Source organism: Podarcis raffonei, chromosome 4 (assembly GCF_027172205.1).
Source record: "Podarcis raffonei isolate rPodRaf1 chromosome 4, rPodRaf1.pri, whole genome shotgun sequence".
Lineage (NCBI taxonomy): Eukaryota > Metazoa > Chordata > Lepidosauria > Squamata > Lacertidae > Podarcis > Podarcis raffonei.
In genome coordinates, this window is record NC_070605.1 from 8,133,790 (window position 1) to 8,147,623 (window position 13,834).

Consider the following 13,834-nt stretch of genomic DNA (forward strand, 5'->3'; position numbering starts at 1 on the left):
CCCGCGTCTATTATTTATACCCCGCCCATCTCGCTGGGTTTCCCCAGCCACTCTGGGTGGCTTCCAACAAAACACTAGAATACAATAACCAGCTTCCCTAAACAGGGCTGCCTTCAGATGTCTTCTAAAAGTTTGGCAGTTATTTTTCTCTTTGACATCTGGTGGGAGGGCATTCCACAGGGCGGGTGCCACCACCGAGAAGGCCCTCTGCCTGGTTCCCTGTAACTTGGCTTCTCGCAGCGAAGGAACCGCCAGAAGGCCCTCGGCGCTGGACCTCAGTGTCCGGGCAGAACGATGGTGGTGGAGACATCATGGTTCACAGGAGCAGAGTTTGAAAAGCACAGTTGCAGAAGGTTGTGCTCTCAACAGACAGCAGGTAACACATTATTTCTAACTTTCTTCCGGCAGGTGTCATTGGAACTTGCAGCTGATAATAAAGATTTCTCCAGCACCAGTGCCAAGGCAGCGAATGGGGCACCACAAGCTCCAGTTCACACCATCAGGAGTCCCGGCGTCAAGTTTCAAGAAGTTGGCAGGAGCACCACTCCTGCTGGAAGCCCCCCAGTTTTGAAGCAAAGTAATTGCCAGCTCCCAAAGAGGAACCAAGAGTCTTCACCTGCAGTATCAGAAAGGGCCAACGTTGGCGTGAGTCAGCTGCCAGTCCCCATCCCCGTATCCCGTAACCTTCTGAACCAGCTGTGTGCATCAGAAGAAGAAGGTTTGCTGTTGCACGTACTCTTGATGGTCCCAGAAGGGAAGGTCTTTGTTCCCAAAGATGCTGGATTTCATGGCTCTTGTAACGTGTATCTAAACTGCAAGCTCTTCAGCACAGAAGAAGCCACAAGGTCTGCTGTGATATGGGGGACCACACAACCCATCTTCCAGTTTTCTCAGGCAAGCTTCAGTTTTTACATGTGCGCAGTAATCCTGGTAAGGTTAGTGCCACCTCTGTGTTTAACATCAATTCCTTAAACTTGTGAGGTCAGAGAACAAAATACAGACCCAAAACTTTGTAATTTTGGCCACTGCTTTACAGCAGGAGGGCCAGTTTCTGTATTCTAAAGTGTTGGGTAGTTGTCAGACTGGCCAGGAGGCAGAATGTGTTTTGCTGCCAATAATAATAATAATAATAACAACAACAACAATAATAACAACAATAACAACAACAACAACAACAACAACAACAACAACAACAACAACAACAACAACTTATTTATACCCCGCCCATCTGGCTGGGTTTCCCCAGCCACTCTGGGTGGCTTCCAACTGAATATTAAAAACAATACAGCATCAGACATTAAAACCTTCCCTAGACAGGGAAGTTGTCTTTTAAAAGTAAAATAGTTGTTTATTGCCTTGACATCTGCTGGGAGGGCGTTTCACAGGGCAGGCGCCACTACCAAGAAGGCCCTCTGCCTGGTTCCCTGTAACCTCACTTCTCACAGTGAGGGAACTGCCAGAAGGCCCTCCGTGCTGGACCTCAGTGTCCGGGCTGAACAATGGGGATGGAGACGCTCCTTCAGGTATACAGGTATTCATAGTTGGCTCGGCCCCATAATTAAAGTCGCCCAATGCCCAGCAGCAAAGGACGTCTCAGTCATGAGTCAGACCCCACCTGTATCCAGTTCTGGGCACTGGAGTTTAAGAAAGATATTGAGAAGCTGGAATGTGTGCAGACGAGGGCAGCCAGGATGATAAAGTGTCTGGAAAACAAACCTGATGAGGGTGTTGGGGATGTTTAGCCTGGAGAAGAAAAGACTGGGAGGTGGTATGAAAGCCATCTTCAGATATCTGAAGGGCTGTCATTTGGAAGATGGAGCAAGTTTGTTTGGGTAAGATTAGAATTACAAGAAATGAGATCCTGACCAAACGGTAGGAAGAACTTTCTGACAGTAAGAGCTATTTGAAAGTGGATCAGTCTCTCTTGGGAGGCAGTGGACTCCCCTTCCTTTGAGCTTCTCAAGCAGAAGTTGGATGGGCATCTGCATTGCAGGGGTTTGGACTGTGACCCTCGGGTTCCCTGCCCACTTTTCAATTCTGTGATTCTCTGTGTGCTCAGGCATGCCCAGGTCACCCGCATACAGAACCCCACGAGAGACCAAATATTAAAGTGTGCGAAACACATCTTTTATGGGGCAGCCTAGAACAGGGGTAGGCAAACTGAGGCCCGGAGGCCGGATCTGGCCCAATCGCCTTCTCAATCCGGCCCGTGGATGGTCCGAGAATCAGCACGTTTTCACATGAGTAGAATGTGTGCTTTTACTTAAAATGCATCTCTGGGTTATTTGTGGGGCATAGGAATTCGTTCATTCCCCCCCCCCCAAAAAAAATATATATATATAGTCCGCCCCCAACTAGGTCTGAGGCACAGCTGAAAAAGTTTGCTGACCCCTGGCCTAGAACATCACTAAAGAAAATTAACTTTTGAAACTCATTTTCTTTTCCTCACAAGGAAAACTTGTCAGCAAACATTTTACCTGCAACTTAATCAAACCTGGGTAAGCTTGCAAGGGGACTTAACCCCCGCCCCCGCCCCCGTTAGCTGTATCGGGTCCACGGTGTTTATTTTTATATTTGCAAAGGCTGAGGTGAAGGGTGTGTGTGTGTGTGTGTGTGTGTGTGTGTGTGTAGGCCTGCTTCTCTGACCAAAGAGTCTGATCAAATCTCTAGGTAACTCCTATTTCACTGACATCAAAACATCTGGAGAGGCTGAAGAACAATGTGATGGTCATAGAAGCCTGGAACAAGGTGTGCACTCCAGGAGGAGATGCCCTACTAGGACTGGTGAAGCTTCCACTGCATCAGTTCTACGTTTCATTCAAGTAAAAACTCATTCTTCCTTTTTAAAATTGTTTTTATTTTACTGTGTTGTGGCATATTTACTCAATTTTCTTCTTTCAGTGCTCAAGAAACACTGATAATGCCCCCCCATCAGATTAAAAAACCAAAAATCACTTCCAGGCAGTGATTTTTAATTTCCATCCCTAACTTGGGCTACATATGATATATTGCTGTGACTTCATCCTAAAGTAAGCTAAGGGGTAGTATGCTGCCCAAAACATCCACCACCCAGTTTGCTTTGATTCATTTTTTCCTTTCATTTCTCATATATGTAATCTAAACAAAAACAGAGAAAGAGAAAAGAGTCTTCTCTTGTCTCTCACAAAAAGCCATGGACCCTCTCAGCTTTCACTGGGACCGTTCCTTCCTTATCATCACCATCACTTTTAATTTGTATACCGCCTTTCTATCTTACGCGGGTGGCGCTGTGGGTTAAAGCCTCAGCGCCTAGGACTTGCCGATTGAAAGGTCGGCGGTTCGAATCCCTGCGGCAGGGTGCGCTCCCGTTGCTCGGTCCCAGCGCCTGCCAACCTAGCAGTTCAAAAGCACCCCCGGGTGCAAGTAGATAAATAGGGACCGCTTACTAGCGGGAAGGTAAACGGCGTTCTGTGTGCCGCGCTGGCTTGCCAGATGCAGCTTGTCACGCTGGCCACGTGACCCGGAAGTGTCTGCGGATAGCGCTGGCCCCCGGCCTCTTGAGTGAGATGGGCGCACAACCCTAGAGTCTGGCAAGACTGGCCCGTATGGGCAGGGGTACCTTTACCTTTACCTTTTTATCTTACAATACTCAAGGCGGTTTACAAGCTGAAGAATCAAAGAATGTACACCTTATAACAATCTAATGCAGTACAAACGTGATAATAAAACAGCTTTAAAACAAGCAATCTACATCAAATAAAGTTAAACATTCCTTAGAATAGTATAGAATAATAATATCAGCATATAAAAATTAAACAGAAACCCACTTTTAACAATTGCAACAAATAATTTCGAAACTACAATCAATAAAATAGCGGCAAGCCACAGTGCATAAAATAATGCAATACAAATTGAGAAGCAGAGACTGGAGGGTGGGGCAAGGCAGGTGGAAGGAGGATACTCTCATGGAGTCTCTCCCCTCACAGTCTTCCTCCAGGTCCAGCTTCCTTATGAGGACTCCCAAGCCCAGGGGGTGGGGTCTCTCACCCTGGAAGGCCTTCCCTTCCTTGCCTCTCACTCACAGGGTCCTGCCACCAACCACCTGCCACCTTCATGTGCAAGTAATCCGTGGACTCCCGTTTCTTGCATTTCTCTTTTTTTTTTAAAAAAAAAGATATTTATTAAAGTTTTCAATTTTTAATGCAAAAAAACCCAAACAAATTAAAAAGACATATAGTTCATAATACGTAGTTTTCAATAACCTATTTCTCTGACCTCCTCATACCTCCCCTTCTTGTATTCCATTTCAAATTATTTTTTCAGCAAATCCTTAACTTAAAGCATTACAGCTTATAATAACACCTTGTTTTCTATCCAACCATTTTTTCATGTTCCTTTATACCATTACAGCTAGAAACCACTCAATTTCAATCCAGCATCATTCAACATTCCTTAATTTTACAATATTTCTGTAAGTAGTCCTTAAATTTTTTCCAATCTTCTTCTGCCGACTCTTCTCCCTGGTCACAGATTCTGCCAGTCATTTCTGCCAATCCCATACAGTCAATCAGTTTCATCTGCCATTCTTCCAGAGTGGGTAAATCTTGCGTCTTCCAATACTTTGCGATGAGTATTCTTGCTGCTGTTGTGGCATACATAAAAAACGTTCTATCCTTCTTTGACACCAATTGGCCGACCATGCCCAGGAGAAAGGCCTCTGGTTTCTTTAAGAAGGTATATTTAAATACCTTTTTCAACTCATTGTATATCATTTCCCAGAAAGCCTTAATCCTAGGGCACGTCCACCAAAGGTGAAAGAATGTACCTTCATTTTCTTTACATTTCCAACATTTGTTATCGGGCAAATTTATTGCATTTCTCACCCACTTTTCACCCTGAGGTTCCAGAGTATGGCACATAAATTGAAAACACAATCACAGAAAGATTGAGTGGGAATTTGAGCCAAGGGGACTGAGAGTCTGAGGGTCAAATGTGGCCCTGCATTCGTCCTAGCCCCTTGGCACACTGTCAGGACACACACACTCAGCAAGGCCATTGCTCCATGCCCTCCTCAGGTGCTTTTGACTGGCTTGGCTGCCCTTGAACTGTCATTCAATTTGCTTTGACAAATGATGGAGGGAATTCCAGCGGTGAGTAAAATTCATCTGGCTGGAACGTGCCCTACCATACAGAAACAAACCATAACTTCCTCCATCCACTCTTGCCTTCCACCTCTCCTGTATGACATGCAGCCACCCTTGGAAAGGTTGCCCATCAGAAAATACGACCCTAAAGCTGGAAAAGTTCCCCCTGTCCCCAGACTTACGCTCGCCCCAGGTATCCAGCACAATTCAGATGAGTGATGAGGCCTTGAAGGCTCACAGATCAGATTAAGTATGCAGCTTGCTTAAGCAGAGAGTCTAGGAACTGCAGCATGAACTACAGAATATACAGGGGTACCTTGGGTTACATACGCTTCAAGTTACAGACGCTTCAGGTTACAGACTCCGCTAACCCAGAAATAGTACCTTGGGTTAAGAACTTTGCTTCAGGATGAGAACAGAAATCGTGCTCCGGCGGCAGGAGGCCCCATTAGCTAAAGTGGTGCTTCAGGTTAAGAACAGTTTCAGGTTAAGAACAGACCTCCGGAACGAATTAAGTACTGTATTTTTTGCTCTATAAGACTCACTTTTTGCCTCCTAAAAAGTAAGGGGAAATGTGTGTGCGTCTTATGGAGCGAATGCAGGCTGCGCAGCTATCCCAGAAGCCAGAACAGCAAGAGGGATTGCTGCTTTCGCTGCGCAGCGATCCCTCTTGCTGTTCTGGCTTCTGGGATTCAGAATATTTTTTTTCTTGTTTTCCTCCTCTAAAAACTAGGTGCGTCTTGTGGTCTGGTGCGTCTTATAGAGCGAAAAATGCGGTACTTAACCCGAGGTACCACTGTAATCTCACATGTCAAATTCATAGAAGCCCAGCTTTCCTGCATTTTAAAATGCCTAGCCTCCATGAAAAAGTTGCCGGTCTCTGCTAAAGGCGAAGGTGGCAAGGAGATTCACTGGTAGGGAAATTGGACTCTTCTGCATGTTTTAGTTAGTTAATTCACCACTTCATGCGTCAACAGGAATCGCTACGCAGTTTGCATAGCATGACTGTCTCCCTCCCTCCCTTCCCAGGGACCCCAAGATATCCAGCCTGCTGCTTCAGGCTCAGTATCCGGTGCTGGCTGTAGATGGCTCCATGCCCGTTGTGGACGTCTTCACCGGCAGCAAAAAGGGGAGCCTGAAGGTCATTCTGGCCATGGGCTCCGCGGAGCAGATCGCGGCACTGCAGAGGCTCAAGAACGAGGAAGGAATGGCACCTCCTGTGGCAATGCGCCCTCCACATGCTCTGGACTCTCTGGCCATGCCTCTTCCAAAGGTATTTCCATCAAACATATCTTTGTGTTTGCTGAGGCTGCCCCCAAAATTAGCACTTTTCTGGCAGAAATGACTGGCAGAATCCGAGACCAGGGGAGAGAGACAGCGGAGGAAGATTGGAAGAAATTTAAGGACTATCTTAAGAAACATTGCAAAATTAATGAATGTTAGTATGACGCTGGTTTAGAATTTATGTGGTTTCCAGCTGTAATGGATAAGTAAAAAGAAAAGAAAGGTCAAAAATTAAATGAAATTAAGGGAAAGGATTTGCTGAATTAATAAATTAGAAATTGGAATACAGAAAGGGGAGGTATGAGGAAGTCGGGAAAGTAAGTTACAAGAAAATAAGGGATTGAAAGTATACTTGTTTTTTTATTCTTGTATGTTTGTATTTTTGTATTTTTGTATTTTTGTTTTGTTTTGTCTTTATATAATTTTAGAAATTTTAATAAAAAGTTTTTTTTAAAAATCAGCACTTTTCCCGCCTAGAGCAGGCAAACTCGGCCCTCCAGATGTTTTGGGACTACAACTCCCATCATCCCTGACCACTGGTCCTGTTAGCTAGGGATGATGGGAGTTGTAGTCCCAAAACATCTGGAAGGCCAAGTTTGCCTGTGCCTGGCCTAGAGACCCACCAGAGACCACACCTGGCTGTGTCTCCAAGAGCTTTGTCCTTGGGGTGGTGTTGATGGGGAAGGAGTGTAGAACATTTAAAGTGTGTGTGTGTGTGTGTGTGTGTTTTGTGTTGTGTTTATACATCAGTGATTGTCTTACAGGTGTGGCAAACCTGCGGTATACCTGTGAGATCACTATACCCAATATACACCCACTCAACCACTTTAGTTTTCAGAACTGGCGCTGTTGCAAATGCCACACAAAATCACTCCGCATTTGTGAGCAATCAGTCTCTTAGTGCAATAGCATCTACTCTCTGGAACTCCCTGCCTCAGGGCATAAGTCAGGTGCCTTTGCGGTACCTCTCTTGGGCACGTATTGAACCTTTGTGTTCAGACAATCCTACCCAGATGTTTAGAAAACTGAAGCGAGCTTTAATGGTTTCAAATATTGTTGTTTGTTCTTTTCATTACCTTCTTTTCGTAAGCCGCTTTGAGGTTTTGTTTTGCTTTCACAGTCAGCTGGTGTATAATTTTTATGAAATAAATAATGACGGTGGGTTATTACCCCAACTCTAATCTGCGGGTTGCCATCTGATTGTATTTTATTCTAATCCTGATCTGATTTTAGGATGTATTTTAATTGATTGCCTGATTTTATGTTGTGTTATGCATTTGATGTTAGCCGCTCTGAGCCCGGTTTTGGCCGGGGAGGGTGGGGTATAAATATTATTATTATTATTATTATTATTATTATTATTATTATTATTATTACTACCTGCCCAGAACATGCTGAGATTGGGCATTTTGTTCACCGGAGATGGGGTCTCTCTCCCCACAGGGATTCCCCTCTTTCACAGGGATTCCATTTTGTTTATTATTTAGCAGTCAGGCAGAGAAAAGGAAGGGATGATGGAGCACGTTTTTGAGATCCACATTGAGAGCGTCAAAGGACTCACTCCCCTCCAGTCCACGGTCTGGGGAGAGGCTGACTGTTACGTGCAGTACCACTTTCCCGTTCAGGAGTCCGACACACTGCATGGGACCGAGTTCTGTGAGAATGGTAAGTGCTGTTTGCCCATCAGGCTATTCCGGGTGTTCGTCACAGCTTCTGAACTGAACTGGCTAGAGTGCCATGGTGATGGACAAATATGCATTTGAGCTTCCAAACTGAAACAAGGGTGCTCATCTATAATAGGACCAGCAGTGGCTTGCTTGCCAGGGCTTTGCTCTCACTGATGGTGACTGGTTTTACACTCAGGGCACCTGCCTCCTCTCCTGTTTAGAAGGTAATTGGACAGGATTGGAGCATGGAACCGCTTCCTGGCTAGCTTGCACATGAGAATGTTGCCAGAAAACTGAGTTATCGCCTACTGGCCTCCTCAGGGTGCAGACATACCGTATGTTCTGCTGCTCTACCCCTTCAGCTGAATGTAGAAAGTAAGTGGCCAAGAGACAGGAAGTGACAGCTGCAAGCATCCCAACCTGCTGAATGTCATTGTCAGCCCAGGTCAACATGCTGGATGAGCAAGGGCCCACAAACATGCCAGACTGAGCTTAGAAACTGGTAATTGGGAGTGGCCGCCGAGACCATATAACACCGGTCTTGAAAGACCTACACTGGCTCCCAGTACGTTTCTGAGCACAATTCAAAGTGTTGGTGCTGATCTTGAAAGCCCTAAACGACCTCGGCCCAGTATACCTAAAGGAGTGTCTCCACCCCCATCATTCTGCCCGGACACGGAGGTCCAGTGCCAAGGGTCTTCTGGCAGTTCCCTCACTGCGATAAGGGAGGTTACGGGGAACCAGGCAGAGGGCCTTCTCGGTAGTGGCACCCGCCCTGTGGAACGCCCTCCCGTCAGATGTCAAGGAAAGAAACAACTATCTGACTTTTAGAAGACATCTGAAAGCATCCCTGTTTAGGGAAGCTTTTAATGTTTAATGCTGTATTGTGTTTTTAATATTCTATTGGAAGCCGCCCAGAGTGGCTGGAGAAACCCAGCCAGATGGGCGGGATATAAATAAATTATTATTATTATTATTATTATTATTATTATTATTATTATTATTAAGAAGGGACGTGGGTAGCGCTGTGGTCCAAAACACAGAGCCTAGGGCTTGCCGATCAGAAGGTCGGCGGTTTGAATCCCCGCAACGGGGTGAGTCCCCGTTGCTCGGTCCCTGCTCCTGCCAACCCAGCAGTTCGAAAGCACACCAAAGTGCAAAGTAGATAAATAGGTACCGCTCCGGTGGGAAAGTAAACGGCGTTTCCGTGCGCTGCTCTGGTTTACTAGAAGCGGCTTAGTCATGCTGGCCACATGACCCGGAAGCTGTACACCGGCTCCCTCGGCCAGTAAAGCAAGATGAGCGCCACAACCCCAGAGTCGGTCACGACTGGACCTAATGGTCAGCGGTCCCCTTTACCTTTACATCATCATTATTATTATTATTATTATTATTATTATTATTATTATTATTGAAATAAGCTAGGACCCAATATGAATGCCCAAAGACAGGCCTAATGTGAATGACGGCCGTAGGAGCAGCCTTGGGTCCTCTTGGCTAGTGGCTTGGGTGGCACATGGGTCCTTGTCCCTTCCATCACAGGTCTTTTCTGGCTTTGCTTTACCTCCTCAGGCCTTGTGTTGAAGCCTTTCCGCTCGACAACCACCTTGTGCGTCCCCGACCCCAACTTTGGCGACGAGCGTCATCACGCCTTGATGGTCCCTGCTGATGTCCCTGTCCAAAGGCTCCTGCTCAGCTCTTTCTCTGCCCAGGGCTTAGGAGGAGGAGGAGGAGGGATCCAGTTTGAAATCTGGTGCAGGTATTTCTTCTGGCGTCCCTCACCATCCCTACAATTCCCCCTACTTAGCAGCACTTGCAGCCAAGGCAAACACCCACCCTCTCCTTTCTGCTGGCATCAAGCCGTGGTTAGGCCTTGGCCCAGTAGACCCGAAGGAGCGTCTCCACCCCCATCGTTCTGCCCGGACACTGAGGTCCAGCTCCGAGGGCCTTCTGGCGGTTCCCTTGCTGCGAGAAGCCAAGCTACAGGGAACCAGGCAGAGGGCCTTCTCGGTGGTGGCACCCACCCTGTGGAACGCCCTCCCACCAGATGTCAAAGAGAAAAATAACTACCAAACTTTTAGAAGACATCTGAAGGCAGCCCTGTTTAGGGAAGCTTTTAATGTTTAATAGGTTATTGTATTTTAGTGTTTTGTTGGAAGCCGCCCAGAGTGGCTGGGGAAACCCAGCCAGATGGGCGGGGTATAATAAATTATTATTATTATTATTATTATTATTATTATTATTATTATTATTATTGGATGAGCATGCGAAGGATCCTCCTCAAAGCGGGGCACAGAAAGTCCTAAAGGAATTGAGTCCTCTGTACTTGATCTCTTCACTCTCAGAATTATCCCTTTCAGACTCATTTCTTTGATCCTGTAACAAAACCTTAAGAGTTTGCATGCAACTGGGCCAGGTGATGAGTGAGGCCCTTTTCCCCTGAGACCATGGAGAGCGGCTGGCTGCCAGTCAGAGCAGGCAGCCTTGCTTTAGATGGACAAGGAGTATGACCTGGCATAAACCAGCTTCCTATGACTGGGGCTGTCGGGATACAGTACATGGCCGCAGTTGGCTTGGTGGGCCCTCTTTGCATTCAGAAGGGTTTACCCCTAACGTTTACTTCCATTTCATCTCTTCTTGTAGGTATTATTACCCTAACGTCCGAGACCAGATGGTAGCCAGGGGGACCTTGCCGCTGTCCCGCCTGTGTGCCATGGTGACCATGCAGTACCGAGAGGACGTGGGCACCCAGACCTTCAGTCTACCCTTAATCCCAAGGACTGAGAGTGCAGGGGAACCCCATCCCCATTCCTCAGGTAACAGAAGACATTGGCCCAGAGCAAATCTGGAGTTTGGTCAGGTTTTACTATACTGGAGTGCAAGGCATAATTTTTCAGGACTTTAAATGAGCTTCACCTTCCTGGTGATCCTGTACGGGAGGTCCTATTTTACAGGTGACACAGGGCAGAACTTCTTATATTAGCAGACAGGTTTGGAGATTAACAGTAAAACAGGGGTGGGGTGTGTTTGTATGTGTAAGGTAGATCAAGTGGAGGCAGGAAGGCTTCGTCTTTCTCTTGACCTCCAGTTTTTTCTCACAGCTGAGCTAATTTTGGTCTTATAGCTATCTGGGGAAGGGGGAAAACAGGCCCAGGGTAGAGGGGTTGAGAGAATTGGTGCAAGAAGGACCAATTGGTTATACAGCCTCTCCTGAAATCCCCACCACCACCACCACACACACACACACACACATTGGAATTAGAAGGCAAACATGGTATTGGGGAACCTTGTGTTTGCCTTATAATGTCAGTTCCCACCCTGAGGCTAAGAAAGAGCATCTTGCATTCTGTCCGCCATATCATTCTGTTTCTACCTTCCTTAAAGGTAAAGGTACCCCTGACCATTAGGTCCAGTCGCAGACAACTCTGGGGTTGCGGCGCTCATCTCACTCTAGAGGCCGAGGGAGCCGGCGTTTGTCCGCAGACAGCTTCTGGGTCATGTGGCCAGCATGATTAAGCCACTACTGGCGAACCAGAGCAGCGCACGGAAACACTGTTTACCTTCCCGCCACAGTGGTACCTATTTATCTACTTGCACTTGACGTGCTTTCAAACTGCTAGGTTGGCAGGAGCTGGGACCGAACAACGGGAGCTCACCCCGTCGCTGGGATTCGAACCGCCGACCTTCTGATCGGCAAGCACTAGGCTCTGTGGTTTAGACCACAGCGCCACCTGTGTCCCCCTTTCTACCTTCCTTAGATGCTTCCAAGTATTAACCTTCACGTGGTTGACGAGAAGGACCGGAGCGTCTGTTTTCAGGAAGGTCTTCAGCTATGACTTCTTGTCACATCAGCCACATGCAGACCTTGCCTGCGGTTTCAGCAACGGAAAGCTTAAATATGTATTCCTTTTTCCTCCCCTTTCCCCCAGGTTTTCTTGATGTGAGCGTAAAATACAGGCGCTCCCTGAAAGCGACGGAAGGCATCCTGGCAGCTCAAGCAGTTTCTATTTCCGTTCAGATACACTTTGCAGCCGGTTTGCAGGCAGCAGCCAGGTAAGCTCACAGCCACAAGAGAGTGTTGAGTGCTGCTGCCAGTCAGAGCCGACTGCCCTAGGCTAGATGGTCCAGATAGTTTGTATAAGGGCAGCCATCCTGCTTTCCTGCCCCTATTAAATATGGCAACGCACAATGAACACAAACCCATGTGCTTCCCTGTCTAATTTTTTTGTAATCGCTCCTTATATGCGTCTCTGGGATATTTTCTTCTCTTTGCTAAGAGCCGTGGCAGAAAAGAACCCTTCGCTCCAATGCAGTGCAGAAGTTGGAGTGAACGCTTACGTCTCCGTGCACCTGCCCTTCCTCCCCGAATCAGAGAGGCGCAACACCCGAGCCGTGGCTCGTACTTTCTGCCCAGAATTCGAGCACCACACAGAGTTCCCGTGCAACCTTGTGGTCCAGAGAAGCAGTGGAGAAGCCTGTTCCCTGGGGGAGCTGTTGCAGATTTCGGAGATAGTCTTTTCCGTCTTTCACAAGAGCCTGAACTCAGGTATGTAAAATACACGGGGGCAGCCCATACTTTTGCTGTGCCGGTGACAGAACCTGCATCACGCCATCACTCTGAGCTGGGTGGGCAAGGGGAATGGACCCAGCAAGCTACCAATGAAGGATTGCTTAGGTTGCAAACCCACCCAGCACTCCCACCTGCTCTTTTGCACAGCATCCATCAACTTCCATCAAATTTGTGCAAGAGACATTTCCAGCACTGGCACAGCAAGGGCTTAGATGGTGCTCTGGCAGCAAGCACCAGCTCTTTCTAGCCATCCAGCTGCTATATTCTACTGTATTTTTAAAGCACAACACATTGGCTTTAAACCGTCAGCAGCTGGCAGCCTTTGGGACTGGTCCAGTGATTGCCTTCAAGCTTATAGCCAGCAAACAGTCCATTTACTGGGGCCCCTCAATTTCTATTACAAAGGGATCAATATGTGCTTCATTTCCTGGATTTGTATGTAGCTTTCCTAGACTAGATCACTTGAGCTCCTTGCTTTCATGCTTTTGAGTTTGTGTTCTGATGAAACAGAGGCCATGATGGTTGTGGTGGTGATGACATTATTATTATTATTATTATTATTATTATTATTATTATTATTATTATTATTTGTATTTGTATTTGTATTTGTATTTGTATTTGTATTTGTATTTGTATTATTTATATGCCACTCATCTAACTAGGTTGCCAGTCATTAGGCTTTGTACACCAAGAATGAGGAAGCAGTGGTAGATTATCACCCAATGACAGAACAGGGAATTACCCTTCATAGAACAACCAACCACTTAGCATAAAGAATTGCCCCAAAGAATTGCCCCACAGTTAACTGCGGCAAACATGCCCAGTTCCAAGGGATAACAACTGAAATCATTTCACATAAATAAGCAACTATGTCAGGAAAAGAACCCCTGGACGATTAAGTCCAGTCAAAGGTGACTATGGGGTTGTGGTGCTCATCTCACTTCAGGCTGAGGGAGCTGGCGTTTGTCCACAGACAGCTTTCTGGATCATGTGGCCAGCAAGACTAAACCACTTCTGGTGCAATGGAACACTGTGACGGAAGCCAGAACACACAGAAATACCGTTTACCTTCCCACCACAGTGGTACCCATTTATCTACTTGCACTGGTATGCTTTCAAACTGGTAGGTTGGCAGAAGCTGGGATAGAGCAACGGGAGCTCACCCATCCCAGCTGTAGGAAGGACAATTT

At 46.7% G+C, this 13,834-nt stretch overlaps 1 protein-coding gene across 8 annotated transcripts in view; it reads left to right on the forward strand.

The window, feature by feature from the left end:
* C2CD3 (C2 domain containing 3 centriole elongation regulator) overlaps positions 1 to 13,834 on the forward strand; it is a 63,773-nt gene that overhangs the window by 22,150 nt on the left and 27,789 nt on the right. For 7 of the 8 annotated variants that reach the window (XM_053385052.1, XM_053385051.1, XM_053385048.1 and 4 more), the window contains 8 exons: positions 409 to 899; positions 2,676 to 2,822; positions 6,153 to 6,396; positions 7,895 to 8,072; positions 9,647 to 9,833; positions 10,718 to 10,890; positions 12,004 to 12,127; positions 12,352 to 12,620. In XM_053385052.1, coding sequence (XP_053241027.1) covers positions 409 to 899; positions 2,676 to 2,822; positions 6,153 to 6,396; positions 7,895 to 8,072; positions 9,647 to 9,833; positions 10,718 to 10,890; positions 12,004 to 12,127; positions 12,352 to 12,620 — 1,813 coding nt within the window. The remainder of the gene's footprint in view (positions 1 to 408; positions 900 to 2,675; positions 2,823 to 6,152; positions 6,397 to 7,894; positions 8,073 to 9,646; positions 9,834 to 10,717; positions 10,891 to 12,003; positions 12,128 to 12,351; positions 12,621 to 13,834) is intronic. The other variant, XM_053385049.1, reaches the window with a different exon arrangement.